Source organism: Gracilinanus agilis, chromosome 4 (genome assembly GCF_016433145.1).
Source record: "Gracilinanus agilis isolate LMUSP501 chromosome 4, AgileGrace, whole genome shotgun sequence".
Classification (NCBI taxonomy): Eukaryota; Metazoa; Chordata; class Mammalia; order Didelphimorphia; family Didelphidae; genus Gracilinanus; species Gracilinanus agilis.
In genome coordinates, this window is record NC_058133.1 from 490,486,694 (window position 1) to 490,505,635 (window position 18,942).

At 48.1% G+C, this 18,942-nt stretch overlaps 1 protein-coding gene across 1 annotated transcript in view; it reads left to right on the top strand.

Annotated features, from left to right (window-relative positions):
• The first annotated feature begins 1,487 nt into the window (after nt 1-1,487).
• The window catches only part of SERPINF1 (serpin family F member 1), a 24,305-nt gene continuing 6,850 nt past the window's right edge, over nt 1,488-18,942 (top strand). The window contains exons 1-5 of the mRNA XM_044676334.1: nt 1,488-1,552; nt 11,012-11,097; nt 13,630-13,834; nt 15,315-15,470; nt 16,194-16,397. Coding sequence (XP_044532269.1) covers nt 11,020-11,097; nt 13,630-13,834; nt 15,315-15,470; nt 16,194-16,397 — 643 coding nt within the window. The 5' untranslated portion in view covers nt 1,488-1,552; nt 11,012-11,019. The remainder of the gene's footprint in view (nt 1,553-11,011; nt 11,098-13,629; nt 13,835-15,314; nt 15,471-16,193; nt 16,398-18,942) is intronic.

The following is an 18,942-nucleotide window of genomic DNA, read 5'->3' on the forward strand; positions in this document are numbered from 1 at the left end:
TTTTTTCCAGTTTCTTGCTTTTCTCCTAATTTTAGCTTTCTTACTTTTGTTTATGTAAACATTTTACATCTTATATAATAAAAATTGTTCATTTTACTTCCAATGAACCTCTCTATCTCTTGTTTGGACACGAACTTTTGATCTATCCCTAGATCTGACAGGTAATTTCTTCCTTGTTCCATTATGGAATGGTCTTTGGAGGCCATCTAGTCCAACTCCTTCTTTTAACAGAAGAGGAAGCTGAGGTCCAGAAAAGTGAAATTCAATCCAATTTAATAACCATTTTTTTGTTTATTGCTACCAGGCTGGGTGCCTGGCTGAGGTGACAAAAGGAGACAAAAAGACAGTCTCTGCCCTCAAAGAGCTTAACAGTCTAATGAGAAAGACAACATGTAAACAAATATATACAAAGCAAGTTCCATCCAGGATAAATAGGATATCACTTAAAGAGGGAAAATACTAATTAAGAGGGCTTGGGACTTGCCCTAAGTCACATAGGTAATAAGCAGCCAGGCTAGCCTCTGAACCAAGATCCTCTCACTGACCTGGTGCTTTTTCATTTGTTTTAAACCCTTACTTTCTTAGTATCAATTCTTTCTTTTTAACCCCTTAACCTTCCATCTTAGAATCAATACTAAGTATTGGTTCCAAGACAGAAGAGCAGTAAGGGCTAGGCAGTGGGAGTTAAGTGGTTTGCCCAGGGTCTGCTGAGACCAGATTTGAACCCAGCACCTCCTGTCTCTAGGTCTGGCTCTCAATCCACTGAGCCACCCAGCTGCCCTTTCTTAGTATCAATTCTAAGATAGAAGGTAAGGGCTAGGCAAATGGGGTTAAGTGACCTGCCCAGGGTCATACTGCTAGGCCACATTTGAATCTAGATCCTCCTGACTCCAGATATGGTGTTCAATCTACTGAGTCAACTAGTTGTTTTTCTTCTTTCTACTAAACTGCTAGTATCTAGTTTAGCCTCTTTGTTTTTCAGAGGAGGAAACTGAGTCTCAGAGAGGGAAAGTAAAGTTAGCAGCAGAGCCAGAACTAGAACTCAGATCTCCTGAGTCCCCATACTGTGTGCCCTTCCCATGATGCTTCCCCCTAAAAAATATGCCATCAACACATCTCCTGTGGGCATTCTCTCTGCCTTTGTTTCCTATTCAAGGCCCAGGCAATGCCCGGGCTTGATGAATGACCTGGTGCCTTGGCTGGGTCCTTGCCTGGCCCTGGGGTCTGTGGGAGCTAGCCTTCAGGGTAGTGTCCTTTCCCCACTAATGAGGGACTGGTCTGGACAGAGGCTGCATGTGAGGGGGTGCTGGGGCTGGGCTGGGGGTGGGGGGTCCAGTTAAAGTTCACCCCAGGCTATGTTGCAATAGTAGCATCCAAAATGAGAGTGGGTTGCTTTAAGAAAGTCACAGCTGTAATCTGAAGCCTGCTGGCTGTTGGACTGACTGGGAGGCTGGGGAAAAAAAAAGAAGGCCAATGTATTTGTTAGAAGGAACCCCTCAGTGTGCTGGCTTGGTGTGACCAAAGTTGAAAGCAGGACCGGCAGGATCCCCAGGTAAGGGAGCTCCCACTCTGGCTAGGACAGAGCAAAGGGCTCCCTGGGTCCAGAACATGAGGCTTGGAGCCCACAGGAGCCCAGGGAGGGGGTCAGATGAGGGGGGGCCCCTCCTGGGACCTGCAGGAAAGGGGGAGCTGGCTGAGGAAGGGGAAATCTCCCGGAAGGGGGGGTGCAGCGTCCAGAGCTTGGACATCTGCAAGAATGGAGCAAATGCTTTCTGGCCATGGCATCTGGGGAGAGGGGCAGGCAGGCGTGTAGGGCCAGAAGGCTTGGGGCGCTTCCCAAGGGAATGGGTGACTCAGTGGGGGAACGATCTGGGCAGAGATACGCAGAGCAGCAGATCGAAGTCTAGAGATCATCATGATGAGGAGGAGGAGGATGAGAGCTAACGTTCTCGGAGAACCGTGACGTTTCCAAAGGGCTTCAATAGCTTCTCTCATCTCTCTTCGCCCTCTGAGCGAGTCAAAGGTGCCTTCCATGTCTGCTAGGAGAAGCTGGGCTGGGGAGAGGGCTCCCACGTGGAGCAGCAGGCGAGAAAGCCCCCCTGGGCCCCCTCAGGGCCTCCCTCCCTCCCTGTCCAACACTGACAACGTCCAGCTTGCTGGCCTTTCTTTTCAAAATCAGCTGGTGCGGATTTCAAAGACGACTTCCCAGAACTGTGCGAGCAGCTGTCCAGCTGAACCCTGCCTAAGGGGGCTGAGAAGGGGAAGGCCCAGCTGGGGCTTGGTCGCTGGCCATCCTCGGTCTCCCCTTCCGGCTGCGGTGTGCCAGCCAAACCATCTCCAGATGCGCCGGAGGCCAGCATCCCAGTGGGGGCATCGCCTCGTGGCCAAGCCCGGGATATCTGATGTGGGATTCTGGGGAGCCAATGGCCCCTAGATCGCCTCACCCCTCCTGCTCCCCAGAGGGAAGCCACAGTAAAGAGGAGATTCGGTGCCAAAGAAAATCGAGCGGCTTCCCAGAAACCCCACCGCCTGACGCTCCCCCATGCTGCTCGGCTCTCCGGCCAGCGGCGGAAGGGAGGGGGGATCCCTGGGGGCAGCATGGTGGGGGAGCAGCCCCCCCCCCCCCGGTCTGAGGGGGTTTGATCCAGCCTGGCCTCTTTGGAGCCAGCCCTGGCAGCCGGAGAGTCCCTTCCCCAGCCTCTGCCGCTTCCCCACCCAAGGCCCGGCTTGGCCCATTTGATATGGAAGGAGACTGTGAGCTGTCTGGGCTCTCAAAGGTGGGAGGAGGGAAGCATCCAAGTCTGGCTCTGAGCTGTACCTAGGCTGGGACAGGCAGGGTTCCGACCCGAGGAACAGAAGCGCGGAGGGGCCCTCCTCACCAGCTAAAGCTGAGCTTAGCACCTAATTAGCAGTTTCTTTCGGACTAGACCAGGATTTCATTAGCACTGGGATTGCTCCCCCACAATGTCTCATCTCAGGGATTTGCCTGGCACACACTGCCGGCATGCAGGGGAGGCAGGCCTTGAACCTAACCCTTCTTGCTTCCGGATAGACCGGCTCTATCCACTACCTCACGCTGCTTCTGTATTTAGAGATAATTAGTTAAAATGAGAAGCTTTGTTGTTGTTCAAGCATTTCAGTCATGTCCAACCCTTCGTGACCCCATTTGGGGTTTTCTAGGCATACTGGAGCGGTTTGCTATTTCCTTCTCCAGCTCTTCTGATAGATGAGGAAACTGAGGCCAATGAGGTTAAGTGATTTATCCAGGGACATGCAGCTAAGAAGTGTCTGAAGCTAGATTTGAACTCATGAAGATGAGTCTTCCTGACTTTAGGCCTGATGCTCTATCCACTGTGCCACCCAGCTGCCCCTCCGGCTCATTTTACAGGTGAGGAAACTGAGGCCAACAGGATGAAGGGACTTGCCCAGGGTCTGAGGTCAGATTTGAACTCAGGTCTTCCTGATTCCATGCCACCTAGCTGCTCTGCCTCTGGAGCTTTGTGTGACTTTGGGCTTCCTTTGTCTGAGAATCTCTTTCCTTCTCTGTAAAATGAGGATTTTCAGTGTCCTTTCCACAGCGAGCTCGAGGCTCCTGTGATGAGGCTCCTGTGATGTGGCTCCTGTGATGTGGCTCAGGTGTGCTCGTGCCCTTGCTGGCTGCAGTGCAGGCTGGGTCCTCCCTGAGGCAGCCTCCCTTATTTCCTCCCACCCTGGGGCTGACATCTCTTTCTCGGGCCCCAGACGTTTATCTTTAAAAAGCTGACTCGGGAGTCTTTTCTAGGCGGCTTGTCCCAGATACGTTTCCTGTTGCTGGCCCAGGGTGCCATCGCGGGCCTCTGGCTGTCCTTGGGACGGGACGTGGTCCAGCAGGGGCTGACCTCTCCCAGGGCCCCTCGGACAGGAAGATTCCTTTCCTTGCGTGGGCAGGGGGTCAGGCCCTTCCTCACCGGGCTCAGCCTCCACGGGGTGCTCAGGGGTTTGTGGGTGTGGGAGGAGGAGGAGGAGGAGGAGGAGTGTTTTCTGTACGAGGATTTAATGAGAAACACATGTGGCGGCTCCTACTTGTCTTCCCAGCTCGCAGGGAGGTTCGTTAAATACCAGCTGCCTGGTCTGGGTTTGAGGATGTGGCTTCAGGGTGGGCCCCTGGCCGTGGCCTGCCTAGGCTGGGCCGGGCTGGGCAGCACTGAGGCCAGCTTTCTCTCCCATCCTCGGAGGGCTCCCAGCTTGCCCAGGTGCCTGGCCCAGCCGTTCCCCTTCGGATGGGATGGCGCCATTTTTGTCCGTGTGTACAGAAGGAGATAACGACCTCTTGTTCTTGCCAAATGGGGTGTCCTTTGTCTGCCCACGAGCAGAGGTGTCCTAGTGAGGGCAGACTAGGTGATTGTTCTGGGTCCCAGACAGCTCCCCAGCACCCCCTGTGCCCCGTATACACACCCCAACTTATAGTCCACAGTCCTGCAATAGAACCTCCTCTATTCCCGCCCCGCGGCTTAAGGGGGGGTTAAACCCAATCAACAAAATGATTTCTCTAGTGTTTGTCTCATTGTTGTATGGAGATGATCCTAGATTCTCGAGGCCTGGGCCAATGGAAAGGAAACTCTGGGGTGGAAAAGGGACGCTGACTTCAGAGTGAGGAGGAAACCTCGTCCTCTCCTAGGCCAGCCCCTTCATTTTACCTATGAAGAAACAGGCCAAGAAAAGGCAGATGACTTGCCCAGGATCATAGAGGTAGTTCTAAGAAGGTTGGGGAGGCTTCAAACCTGGGTTTAATGGTGGACAGGCTTGGCTAAGCGTACAGGCCATGGTGGAGAAGAATTTCTCAGCTCCTGGACCTTTCAAAAACTATCTATTTAGTTAAAAAACCCAACAAACATCAGGTGGAAAGACCCCCCGCGAGGGCCCCTGGTATCACACATAGGTGCCAAGTGGCCCTCTCGCCTTCCCTCGGAGACCTCCAGAACAGGGAAAGGCACAAAAGAGGCTGTCCTCGGTGTTGGTGGGGAGACGGCTGGCTTGGGAGCTCGAGGGCTCCGGCCCTCCCACTGACCAGCTGGCTGACTTTAGGGGCGTCTATCCACTGGGTCTTAGTTCTGTAAGGCGAAGCAATTGGACTAGATGACCTTTTCTGTCCCTTCTAGCTCTAGATCGATTCCACAGATGGACAAATGGCTGGAATGGGTCTAGCCAGACAAAGTACCGCCCTGCGCCGCTCTGGGGCTCTTCCTCAGCCTGGGGGTGGAATGGGATGATTTAGTCCCTCAACTATTCAGGCACCAGGTTCCAGGGCCAGAGCCGAAGGCCTCTGGCTCTCTGCTTGGTGGCGGGGTACGTTTGGACCTTCGGAGGCTGCGTTTCTCAATACTTCATTGTTCGGTTGGGCACATCCCTAGATCACAGCCTCTGCTGGCATGAATTCTCCACTGAGGACGGACGAGGAGGTCCTGACAGCCCTGGGTGGGGCTCCTCCATGGGTGGAGTGGACAGCTGCAAGCCAGGGGAACGCTGGGAGTTTTGATCTTGCACAGGCCAAAGCTGCTCTCGATGGACTAACTCTTACTTGTTCAGCTTCCTGCTTCTCTTCCCTGGAACCTCTCTTAAAGAGGGCAAGAGTCTGCACAGAAAGCTGGAGCCCCCAAAGCTAGTATTTAGCGGGAAAGCTGCGGCCTCTTTGGAGGCACGGCCCAATATTAATGGGGAAAATCACTAGTAGGAGGGTGTTTGACTCAAAATAGTCCTCATTTCTCTCCTGAGCTCTAGTCCTGTATTACCAAATGCCACTGGGAGATGGAGCAGTATGGTGTGGTGGCTATCGTGCTGGATGTGGAGGAAAGAAACAAGGATTTATTAAGATCTATTATATAATGGGGTGCCTTAGTAGCACAGTGGTTAGAGGATCAGGTCTGGAGATTGGAGGACCTGGATTCAAATCTGACCTCAGACACTTCCTAGCTGTGTGACCCTAGGTAAGTCACTTAACCTCAATTGCCTAGTCCTTGTCCTTCTGTTTTGGAGTTATTCCCAAGACAGAAAGTAAGAAGGCTTTTTTTTTTAAACCCTCACTGTGTATTGACTCCAAGGCAGAAGAGCAGTAAGGGTAGGCAATGAGGGTCAAGTGACTTGCCCAGGGTCACACAACTGGGAAATGTCTGAGGCCAGATTTGAACCTAGGACCTCCCGTCTCTAGGCCTGGCTCTCAGTCCACTGAGCTACCCAGATGCCCCCTCTTTTGTTTTTTTTAAAAGACCTACTATGTGCCAGGCACTGTGCTAAGTATTTTACAACTGTTACCTCATTCGATCCTTACAACAATCCTGGGAGGTAGTGCTATTGTGATCCTCATTGTAGAGTTGAGGCAACTGAGATAGGCAGAAGTGACCTGCCTGGGCTCTCAGAGCCAAGATAATATCTGAAGTCAGATTTGAACTCCAGTTTTCCTGACTCAAATATAGCACTCTATCTGCTAATGCTACCTAGTTGCCTCCGAGAGCCTCACTCTGGGCACTTATTAGCTGTTTAATCCTGGGCAGTGTCCTCTCTGGGATTCAGTTTCTTTGGCTGCCAATTAAAGGGTTTGGACTTAAGATATGGAATATGATCCAATGGATCCAACATATTCAACATCAAAAAAGAACCTAAAAAATAATGAAAAAATAAAAAAAACTCAGAACATATCTTTTTCCTAAATCTTGTCCCTCTTCCTAATTATATAATACATATAACATTATATAATATATAACACATAATAACATATGTAAAATGAATATATATATATATATATATTAAAACCCTCATCTTCTGTCTTAGAGTTGATGTAGAAGAACAATGAGTGCTAGGTAATTGGGGTAAAATGACTTGTCCAGGGTCACACAACTAGGAAGTGTCTAAAGCTAGACTTGAACCCAGGTCCTCTCAACTCCAGGCCTCATACTCTATCCACAAAGCCCCCTAGCTGCTCCTATGTTTATTTATTTATTTTTTTTAGAGGATACCATGATCCTTCCTGTCAATCAAGTTCACAACCTCATAGTCATCTTCCATTCTTTCCTCTCCCTTCATTGCCCATATCCAATCACTTATTATGTCTCATCTATTCTTCTCACATCCTTTTCTCTAGGCAAGAAGCCACTGCCCAAATTTAGGTCCCCGTTACCTCTAGCTTGGACTATTTCTATAATCTCCCTCGCTCTGTTTTTTTTTTTTTTTAACTTTTACCTTCTGTCTTAGAATCAATACTGGGTATTGGGTCTAAGGCAGAAGAGGAGAAAGGAGGGGGCAGCTGGGTAACTCAGTGGATTGAGAGCCAGGCCTAGAGACGGGAGGTCCTGGGTTCAAATCTGGCCTCAGCCACTTCCCAGCTGTGTGACCCTGGGCAAGTCACTTGACCCCCATTGCCTACCCTTAACCACTCTTCTGTCAAGATGGAAGGTAAGGGTTTAAAAAAAAATTAAAAAGAAAAAAGAAGAGCAGTAAGGGCTAGGCAATGAGGGTTAAGGGACTTGTCCAGGGTCACGCAACTAGAATAATAATCTCTTAACTGATTGTGTCTACCACTGATCTCCCTCTTCTCCAATCTATCCTCCACATTGCTGCCAAAGCTGTACAGTGAGGCCCTGATTGATGTGAACAATAAATCTCCTGAAGTGGTCACAGTATTTGAATTTATACTGCATGTTTCTTTCGGCTGGAACCAATTAGCATGTTTTAAACTATTTTAACTTCAAATAGTTCAAATTTGACTACATAAGACCACTTCAGGAGATTAATTATTGGCACTAATCGGAACCAAGCTATTTTTCTTAAAAGTAATTATAGAGTATTTTATTTGAACATTCATTTAAAAAAATTTCAAGTTCCCAATTCCATCTTTTCTTCTAGCCCCTCCTCCACCCATTGAGAAGGCCACCAATATGCTATCAATTATATGTGTGGAGTCACGCAAAACATGTTTCCATATTAGCCATGCCGGGGGAGGGGGGGAGCAAGAAGAAGAAAGTATGTTAAAAAAAAAAAAAAGCTTCACTCTGTACTTGGAGTTCATTTCTTTTCTCTCTGGAGGTAGCATTTTTTTTTCCCATGAGCCTCTCTGGTATTGATTAGAGAAGCTAAGTGTTTTGCAGCTGACCATTGTACGATATTGCCGTTGCTGTGTGTGATGTTCTCTTGGTTCTGTCCGCTTCGCTTTGTATCCCACGTCTTCCCGGGTTGTTTTGAAAGTGTCCCCTTTGTCATTTCTTATAGCACAATAGTATCATGATCATACACTACAGCTTGTTCAGCCATTCCCCAGCTGATGGGCATCCCTTCAATTTCCAGTTCTTTGCCGGCACAAACTAGAGCTGCTATAACTACATTTGTACATTTAGTGCTCTTCCCTTTTTCTTTGATTTCTTCGGGATATAGACAGGAACCTAGCTGGTTTTTAAAAGCACAGGAATGATCATGTCACTCTCCTACTCAAGAAGCTTCAAGTGACTAAAGTTGAGCCTCTAGGCTTGGCTAGGTGGCTTAATGGGATAGAGTGTGAGACTTGGAGTCAGGAAGATGACTTGAGTTCAAATCCCGCCCCAGGCACTTAGTAAGCTGTGTGACCCTGGGCAAGTCATTTAACCTCTGTTTGCCCTAATCCACTGGAGAAGGAAATGGCAAATGAGTCTAGTATTTTTGCTAAGAAAACCCCCAGGACAGTATAGTCCTCAGGGTCGAGAATCAGAGACATGACTGAACAACAATAAAGCCATTTTGGCTCCTACTTATCTTTCTAGATTAATTTCATTTTATTTACCCTAATATGGTTTCCATCCCAGCCAAGTATACTTGTTGTTTTCTGTATAGGGCAATCTATTTCCCACTTCCAAGCATTTGCACAGGCTTTCCCATGCTGAGAACACTTTCTCTCTCCACCATCTCCTCTTGAAATACCTAGTCCTAGTCAAGGCTATATTTAAATGAAATCTTCTACATGATTCTTCCCAATTGTCACTGCTTCCCCCATCCTAAATGATTGCTTTGTATTTATTTATTTGAATACATGTTTCCCCCTACCGCACCCCCACCCCTCCCGAATATAAACTCCTTGTGGACTGGGAATGTTTCCATTTGGTCTTTGCGTCATAGTGGATAGAAGGCTGCCCTCTCTCCGAATAACATGGGCTTAGGTCCTGCCTATAACACATAATGAATGCCCTGTGACCTTGGGCCAATCATTTATCTTTATATCCCCCTGGCATCTCTCTAAGCCTATATATGACCAAGTAACACTGACCTGCATTGTTGTTTTTTTTTTAAAATTTTTTTTTTAACCCTTAACTTCTGTGTATTGGCTCCTAGGTGGAAGAATGGTAAGGGTGGGCAATGGGGGTCAAGTGACTTGCCCAGGGTCACACAGCTTACTAAGTGCCTGTGGCAGATTTGAACTCAAGTCATCTTCCTGACTCCAGGTCCCACACTCTATCCCATTAAGCCACCTAGCCAAGCCTAGAGGCTTGTCTGAGGCCAGATTTAAACCTAGGACCTCCCGTCTCTAGGCCTGACTCTCAATTCACTGAGCTACCCAGCTGCCCCCTTGACCTGCATTGTTAAAGGGAGCATCCTCACTGGGAATACCTTCTAACAATGAAATCATCCAAAAAAAAGTCCTTGGTACATGTTAGATATGTAATAAATGCTTATTAAATTGAAAGAGACAATTAAAAATATTATTGCTGGTGTTTGGTACATAAGAAATGTCATCTAAGATGAGCGTTTCCATATACATAGAATAGAAAAAGAAAATTATATACAAAACTACATCTCTATGACAGAGCTCAGTAAATGGGGTTAAATGACTTTCCCAGGATCACACAGCTAGAAAGTATCTGAGGCAAAATTTGAACCCAGGTCCTCTCGACTCCAGACCTGATGCTCTATCCATTGTGCCACCTAACTGCCCCATCTTTGAAAGCCTTTCAGCTGAAATCATAAGGTCTGATCTTTACTTCTTTGACCTGTATAGTGCTAAGAAGCCTGAAGTGCCAAGGGGGCAGCAGGACAGGAGAGGAGCCTTAATCAATCATGGTGGCAAACATGGATTTGGAACAGAAGCAATATGGTAGAAAGAGTAATAATAGTGGGGTCAGAGGTCCTAGGTTCAAATCCTGCCTCTGACACTTGCCAGCCAGTGACCTTAGATAAGTTCTTTAACTTCCTTGGGCCTTGGTTTCTTCATCTGTAAAATGTTGAATCTGATGGACTCTGAGGTCCTTTCTAGTTCTAGATCCATGATCTCTGGATCATTTGTCTCTGCTGAGAAAAGAGACTAGGATGTGGGAATTCAGCAACCTTGTTGTCCAATCTGAGGGGTGACCTTGGCAATTTGGTTGGCCTCTCTGGGCCTCAAATCCCACCATGGGAAGTTTGGCTTTGAGGAGTACTTGGGTCCCTTTTAGCTATCAGGGCACAGTCTCGGAATGCCTTCATTGAGCCTGTAAATGGTAGATTCCTTTCCAAAGGCTGAGTTTTGTTCTTGGTCTCAGGGGACAGAACCACAAGCTGTGGGTGGAAGTTTGGGGAGGTAGATCGAGGCCTCATGTAAGGAAAAGCTTCCCAGAAGTTGGAACAATGCAGAAATAGAATGGGCTGCTGATATATGGCTGCCCCTTAGGACTAGCTCTTTTTATTTTTATTTTTTAACCTTTACCTTTCATCTTAGAATCAATACTATGGAGGCAGAAGAGAGGTAAGGGCTGGGCAATTGAACCCAAGGCCTCTCTCTCAAGATCTATTGAGCCACCTTGCTGCCCCCTAAGTCCAGTCTTTAAGCAGAGACCCGATGCCCAGCTGTTGGTGAAGTAGAAGGGGCGAGTGGGTTAGCCTGGATGGCCATTGAAATGCCTTTTTACTCTGAGGTTCTGTGACTCAGTAAATGACTGAGCCCTGGTGCTCGATCCTCTTGGGCAAAGATCTGGGGGCTGTCAACGTTAAAAAATGCCGTTAACTGTATCACCTCTCCCTCTCCCTTTCCTTCCCTTCCCAGGTGCCACGATGAAGAGCTTTCTGGTGTTCCTGTGGGCCACAGCCTTCGTAGGCTTTGGCAACTCCCAGAACACAGCTGGGACTGAGGTGAGTGGAGACTAGGCCGGGAGTTTGGGGGGTGAACCTCAGAAGTCTCAGACTCTGGGCAAAGTTCTGGGACACTGGGAGACCTCAGAGGGGTTTAAGTCTTGGTTCTTCCTGGGTGAGCTTGGGTAAAGTAGTTCACTTTGCTGGGCTTTAGGTTCTCCATCAGCAAAATGGGACCAATAATAATAATTGGGCTTCCACCCATCTCAGAGCACTTCATAACCCTCAAAGGCCCACGTCAGTGACTCTTCTTTTCCTCCTCCTCCTTTGTTTTTTACGAAAGGACATTGGAAAGCAGCTGCTGGGCGGGCCAGGCCATCCTGCACATTCGGTGACCTGAGCTAACCCAGCCACCATGGGCTGGTGCTTGCGCAGGGGCAGAAAAGTGTTTTTTTCCTTTTAGAATGCTTTTCTTTTCCCTACTTTCCTTTCTCTCCCACTTTTCTTCTCTCTCTCTGTCTCCTCTTTGTCTTTCCCTCCCTCCCTCTGTCTCTTTCTCTCTCTCTCTTTCTCTCTCTGTCTCCCCCCTCCATCTCTGTTTCTTTTTCTCTCCCCCTTTTCCTTCCTTTTCTTTTTCCATGTCACTCTTACTTCCTAATGGTCCCCCTCTTCCCAACAGAAAGTGCCTCATAAAAAATAAATATAATCAAATAAAACACACCAACCCATTGACCATGTCTGACAAACATGCTTCTCTCCATACCTAAAGTCCACCACAGCTTTCTCAAGAGGCTAGAGAAATGTTTGCTCTGCGTCTCTCTGAGTGGTTCAGACTGGGCAGATCAGTGGATTTGGAAACAGGAGACCCAGGTTAGAATTTTGACTTTGACACCCAGCACCTACATGACCTTGGGCCAGGCTCTTCTCCATCCTGACCTCAGTTGTTTCTTTTCTTTCTTTTTTTCTTAGTTTGGACTCCGTAGTCTTTAGCAACTTGACAGGAACTTCTCATTGTTGCATTCCAAGCATCTACCATAGAGCTAGGTTCAAAGTATTTATTTAAATGAAATTTCCTTCCTTCCTTCCTTCTTTCCTTCCTTCCTTCCTCCCTCTCTTTCCTTCTTTCTATTTGTTTCTTTCCTTCTAGCTTTCCTTTCTTCCTTCCTTTTCTTCTTTCTGTCCTCTCCTTTCTCTTTCTCCCCTTCTTCCTCCCTGCTTCTCTTTATTCATTTTCCTTCTCTGTCTCTGTCTTGCACTCCTTCCTACCTCCTACCCTCCTCTCTCCCCCAACCCCTTTGCTTCCTTCCTTCTTTCCTTCCTTCCTCTTTTCTTCTTTCTTCCTTCCTTTTTTCTTTCCATCCTCTCCTTTCTCTCTCTACCTCCCTTCTTTCCTTTCTTTCTTCCTTCCTTCTTCCCTGCTTCTCTTTATTGGTTTTCTTTCTCTGTCTCTGTCTTGCTCTCCCTCCTACTTCCTGCCTTCCTCTCTCTCTGTCTCCCCCACCTCCCTTTGCTTCCTTTCTCCCTCTCTTTCTTTCCTTTTCTCTCTTTCTATTTCCTTCTTGCTTTCCTTCCTTCCTCTCCTTTTTCTTTCCTTTTCTTTTTTCTTTCCATCCTCTCCTTTCTCTCTCCCTTCTTCCTTCCTTCCTCCCTGCTTCTCTTTGTTTTCCTTCTCTGTCTCTCCGTGTCTCTGTCTTGCTCTCCCTCTTACCTCCCTCCTCTCTGTCTCTCCCCACCCTCTTTGCTTCTTTCCTTCCCTCTCATTTGTATATGGATTCCATTCTCCGTTCCCAAACGTGGCTTCTTTAGGGATCAGATCACCTCTCTGTCACACATCTTGTCTTTAGATTGACTCTCTCTCTGTTGTCGCTGCTCACTTGCCCCCCTGCCTGCTGTGCTCTGCCTCCCTAACTACCTCATATCTAGTTCCCTGGAAGTTATTTTGCCTTCATTCTGTGCAGTCCTCATACATGTGCGGCCCCCCAGGTCCTCTGCCCTCTGAGCCAGTAGACACTCCAACCATTGTCCAACCAAGCTCGAGCTTAACTGTTCCCCTGGGTGAGCACAGAAGCATCCCTGTCCCTTAATAAGTAAGTTCTTCAAAGGAAGGGTCAGTTTAATTTTCTTCTTTGCATCCTCAGGGCCTAGCATGATGGCTGGCACAGCTGGCACTTAATAAATTCTGGCTGATTAATTGCTAATAATAAGCTGGCTCCTGGGTGGTCTCACCCCATCCATGAGCTGGTGGACACTTAGGGAACTACTTTAAATCCTTAACTTCTGTGTATTGGCTCCTAGGTGGAAGATTGGCAAGAGTAGGCAATGGGGGTCAAGTGACTTGCCCAGGGTCACACAGCTGGGAAGTGGCTGAGGTCAGATTTAAACCTAGGACCTCCGTCTCAATCTACTGAGCTACCCAGCTGCCCCCTGGGAACTACTTTTAAAAAGTTAAATCCCGCAGCCAAGGAAAGCAGAACCCCCCCCGCCTAAATAAAGTGCCTCGGTCCACCTCAGCCCCCCAAAACCAAGGGGAAATGGTTTGGGATAGGCAGGGATTGGGGATTTCCATTTGACTCATTCTTGGGCTTTTTCCAGGAGCCTCTGCCAGGGCCTGACGCCACTGGGGCCACAGTAGTAGAGGAGGAGGACCCCTTTTTCAAAGTCCCGGTGAACAAGTTGGCAGCGGCTGTCTCCAACTTCGGCTACGACCTCTATCGCCAGAAATCTAGCGAGAGCCCCACCACCAACGTGCTTCTGTCTCCGCTGAGCGTGGCCACAGCTCTGTCTGCTCTCTCCCTGGGTGAGCTCTCAGACAATCAATTAACCTGGGGCTCAGGGCCGGCTTTGATCCATATGGGGACAAGTATTTTTGATAGAATCAATTTCCTTTTATTTCGTTCATAGGGGTAGCTGGGTAGCTCAGTGGATTGAGAGTCAGGCCTAGAGACGGGGGGTCCTGGGTTCAAATCCGGCCTCAGACACTTCCCAGCTGTGTGACCCTGGGCAGGTCACTTGACCCCCATTGCCTACCCTTACCACTCCTCTGCCTTGGAGCCAATACACAATATTGACTCCAAGATGGAAGGTAAGGGTTAAAAAAAAAAAAAGGAAAAGAAAGCAAAAAAAAAATTCCTCTGAGCAGGGGTCCGTAGGCTTCACCAGACTGCCGAAAGGGTCCAACACACCTAGAACTCCTGGGCTAGGCCCGGTTCCCTTTGAGTCCAAGAGCAGAAAGGGACCTCAAAACAGCCATTGGACTGAAAAGGGAGGCAGAGCAGTGGAGTGAATCGAGCACTGGATTTGGAGTCAGAGGACCTGAGTTCAAATCCCTGCTCTGGTCCACCTGGATATCCATGGGAAGTCCCTCAGTCTCTCGGAGAGTTCCTCCTCTGTGAAATTTGAGGGTGGGATTAGACAGAGTGTGAAGTCCCTCCGTTCCAGGGTGAAATCTAGGCTTGAGCCCTCTGCTCTCCCACAGGTGAATGCTTAAGCTGGAGCTGGTCAGACAATGCCTGGGGAGGCCCCAGTTTCAGGGCAGCGAGGTAGTGAGGAGTCTGGACCGAGGCCTGGATTGTATACACGTGGAAGGCTGTGCTGGCACAGAGATCTCACTAGTTAAGGGGAGGACTGAGGGATATCTTGGGCGGCTGATTGTCTCGGGGACTTACCCCTCTTTCCCTAGTTCCCCTCAGCTGTGTCTCCACATCCAGTCATTTCTTTTTTCCTTCCCTTCCATCTTAGAATCAATGCTGTGTATTGACTCCAAGGCAGAAGAGCAGTAAGGGCTAGGCAATGGGGGTGAAGTGACTTGCCCAGGGTCACACAGCTCGGCATTGTCCACCTAGCTGTCCCAATTCATTTTCTCATTTGAAAATCTTTAGAAATGGGTAGCCCCTACCTTTGCTTAATCATCTATGCTTCATCTTACTGGAAGTTTAAGAAAAGTGCCCACAAGAATCTTTTCTAGAGTGATATAAATCTATTTTGATCCTCCAAACATGGAGAATAATTGCTCAGTAACCCCTTCTTACAGCCAACATCCTCTTTTTCCTTTCATTCACTGATTGTAAAGTGGAAAGAATGGATTTAGAGTAAGAAGCCCTGGGTTCGAATCTTGGTTTTGTTTTAAAATCCATGTTATCCTGGGCAAGTCACTTACCCTCACTGGACCTCAGTCTCCTCCACCGTCAAACGAGGGGACTGGATGTGGTGACCTACCTGTAAAGTCCCTTCTCCATTTAAGTTTCTGGTTCTGTGTTCCTGTGATGCCCACATGGCAGGTGCTGGCCAGAGGACAGAATCCACCATTCACCGAGCCCTCTACTATGACCTGATTACCAACCCAGACATTCACAGCACCTACAAAGAACTCCTGGCCACCGTCACCGCTTCTCAGAAGAACCTGAAGAGCGCCTCTCGGATTGTCTTAGAAAGAAGTAAGTGTGGGGCCCCAGGGGCTCCTTTAGGGGTCCTACAGTACCGAACCTGGTGCTCCGGCACTCCTGGACATTAAGGAGGGGACGTCAACCCTGGGGGAAGGGCAGGGGCAGCCGGGAGTGCCAACCAGGGAGAGCACAGGAGGCTGAGTATGGCATTAGGTGAAGCTGAGAACCGAGAGGTAGGTAGATGGCTCTGTTTTGGGAAAATCCCTTCAAAATACTCTTTTAGAAATCAATCAGTGGGGCAGTTAAGTGGCTCAGAGGATAGAGAGCCAGGTCTAGAGACAGGAGGTCTTGGGTTCAAACCTAACCTCAGACACTTCCTAGCTGTGTCTGTTATTTTATCAAGTCATTTATCCCTAATTGCCTAGCTCTTACCACTCTTCTGTCTTAGAATTAATTCTAAGGGGGAAACTAGGTAGCTCAGGGGATTGAGAGCCAGATCTGGAGATGGGAGGTCTTGGGTTCAAATCTAGATTCAGCTCAGTGGGTTGAGAGCCAGGTCCAGAGACAGGAGGTCCTGGGTGCAAAAAGGCTCTAGACACTTCTTGACTGTGTGACTGGGGAAATCACTGAACCCCCACGGCCTAGCCCTCACCGCTCTTCTACCTTGGAGCCAATACCCAGTATTGATTCTAGGACTGAAGGTCAGGGTTTAAAAAAAAAAAAGGAAGAAGATGAGGTTGAAAAGGTGCCACTAACAATCTCTTTGCTCCCCAGAGCTGCGGATAAAATCTGGGTTTGTGGCGCCACTGGAAAAGTCTTACGGGATCAGGCCCAGGATTCTGACCGGCAACTCCCGCATCGATCTCCAGGAGATGAACAACTGGGTCCAGAGTCAGATGAAAGGGAAGATCCCCAGATCCTCGAGAGATCTGCCCAGCGACATCAGCGTCCTCCTCTTCTCTGTGGCTCACTTCAAAGGTGAGAGCCCCACCCACGGGGACTTTCCAAGGGGCAGAAGCCCGAAGGGACCTCAGACGCCATCGAGACCATCTCTCTTACTTCACAGATGAGGGAAACTGGGGTCCAGTGTGGATGACTGAGCCTTGAGCAGGTCATTTCCGGCTTAATCAAGGAGTAGTTTTATTCCGGAAGGCTGCAAGGGAGAGCATCCAACTAGTGAAGATGGTTAAAGAGATGCTTCCCCCTAAACCGTGCAAGGCTTTTGGTATTCTTTGAACACCAATAATATTAAAGACACTCTGGGGCCAACTGCAAGGCTCAGTGGATAGAGAACCAGGCCCAGAGAGAGGAGGTCCTGGGTTCAAATCCAGTCTCAGACACTTCCTAGCTGTGTGACCCTGGGCAAGTCACTTAGCCCCCACTGCCTAACCTTTACCACTCTCCTGTCTTTGAGCTGATAACTAAGACAGAAGGTAAGAGTTTAAAAAAAAATGAGCTGGATCCAGAAGGAAATAGCAAACCACTCAATGTCTTAGCTTTGTGACCCTGGGCAAGTCACTCATTCCTGTCTGCCTCAGTTTCTTCATCTGTCAAATGAGCCAGAGAAAGAAATGGCTGTCTTCTTTAAGAAAACCCAAAAAGGGGTCACAGAGAGTCAGACATAACTGAAAACAACTGAACAATAACACATTCAGGATGGAATCTCTGGGGCACAGCATCTATTGGAAAATTTTTAGAATAATAAAGAGAAAAGGAAAATATGAACCACTATATAGTAAGTTCCATGAACAAAGCAAATGTTTCTATTTGTTCTCCCTAGAGATAAGATGTTTTCCTGTGGGAAAAGCCTTTCTTAAAATCCTATAGAAAAGTTGTATTTAAACTTTACCCATAGCCCTTTGCAGTAAAGCCAAGCTTCTAGAAGCATAACAGCAAAAGATCAGGCCTAGAATCAGGGTGTCGTGAAGGAAGGCCAAAGAAGCAGGAAAGCCAATTGTTAAATGTTCAGAGTGATCATTTACACTTCAGAAATCTACAAACACTATAGATCAGGGCTTGGTTTATTGATTTTCTGATTGTCTAGACTTAAGAAAATGATGGCAAAAATGTAAATAATACAGGTTAAATTTTAAAATGCACTGTGAATATACTGCCCCCTGCCCCCATCCCCATCCTGCCAAAAGCTGGTTGTTAAACATTCACCAGCATCCTAGACTTCTGATTCCACATCATAGACAGGCCATCCAAAGCAGCAAAGCCAGGACTCAAACCCAGGTCCTGACTCTACATCTACCATTTTCTTTGCATCACCTTATAGGCTCCCTCTCCTTGGTATATGTCTTATATAGGGGTAGGACACCTCAGTTTTCTCATCTAAAAAATGGAAATAATACCTGCATGACTTATCCCATTGGATGTGGAGGGTAGAGCTGAGCCAATGCCAAGAAGCCCAAATTGTAGGAGAAATAGGAAAACTTCCCAATGTGGGTAAGGGAGAAATTCTTTTCATTCACTCCAAAAGTGTTTATCAAGTGCCTACTGTGTGAGGAATTATGCCAGGTCCTGGAGAGAAGTAGCTCCTGCCCTCAAGGAGCTGACTTTCTATCGGGAGAAACATGGGCACCTGTAACTATAAGAAATATGTGCAAAGCAGAGTGGTTGGTTGGGACGCACTAGCCATTGGAGGAATCAGGAAAGATCTCCCAAAGCAGGAGACACAACTGGACTGTTCGAAAGGATTTTTGAGGATGTTGAGAGATGGAGGTGAGCCGAGAATCCACGTCAGGCCAGCCTGGGCAAAGGCCAGTAAGAGACAATGACGACTAGAGGGAGGCAGCTGGGAAGGAATTTGTGACAGGGCAGCTAGAGCCAAAGCCTTTATGTATGAAGTGCCTACTGGGTGTAAATATTAGCGAGACAGAGAAAAGCCAAAGCTCCCTTCTTTAGGGGAACTCACTGTTAGACTGTGAGCTCCTCAAGAGGAGAGATTTAGTACTAGGAAGAGGTTTTTGCTTTTTGGTTTTTAAAGTGGGCTGGGAATTCAGGTCCTGGGGAAGAACTCTCTACTGCCAATATAGTTCTGGGCAACTTAGAGTCACAGAGAATTGTCTGGAGTGCTGAGGAATAAAGGGACTTGGCCAGGGTTGCACAGCTAGGATGAGTCAGAGGCAGGACTTGAACTCAGGTTTTCCTGACTCCCATACATGTACTCCTAATGCATATTCCCTATGTGGGGTCCCTCTTCCAATGGTGGTCCAGCTCTTTATCCATTATACTAAGATAGGAGCTTAAGGGTCTTCTGCCTGACTTTCTCTCTCTCCCTCTCCCCTCCTTTCTACCTCTCTCCTTTCTCTTTCCCTCTCCCCCTCTTTTTCTCTTCCTCTCCCTTTTCTCCCCTCCCTCTGTCTCTACCTCTCCTTTCTTTCCTTCTCCCTCTTTCTCTCCCTTCTTTCCTCTCTCTCCCTCTCCCCCTTTCTACCTCTCTCCTTTCTCTTTCCTTCTCCCATCTTTCTCTCTCCCCTCACTTTCCTTCTCCCGCCTCTTTCTCCCTCTCTCCTTTCTC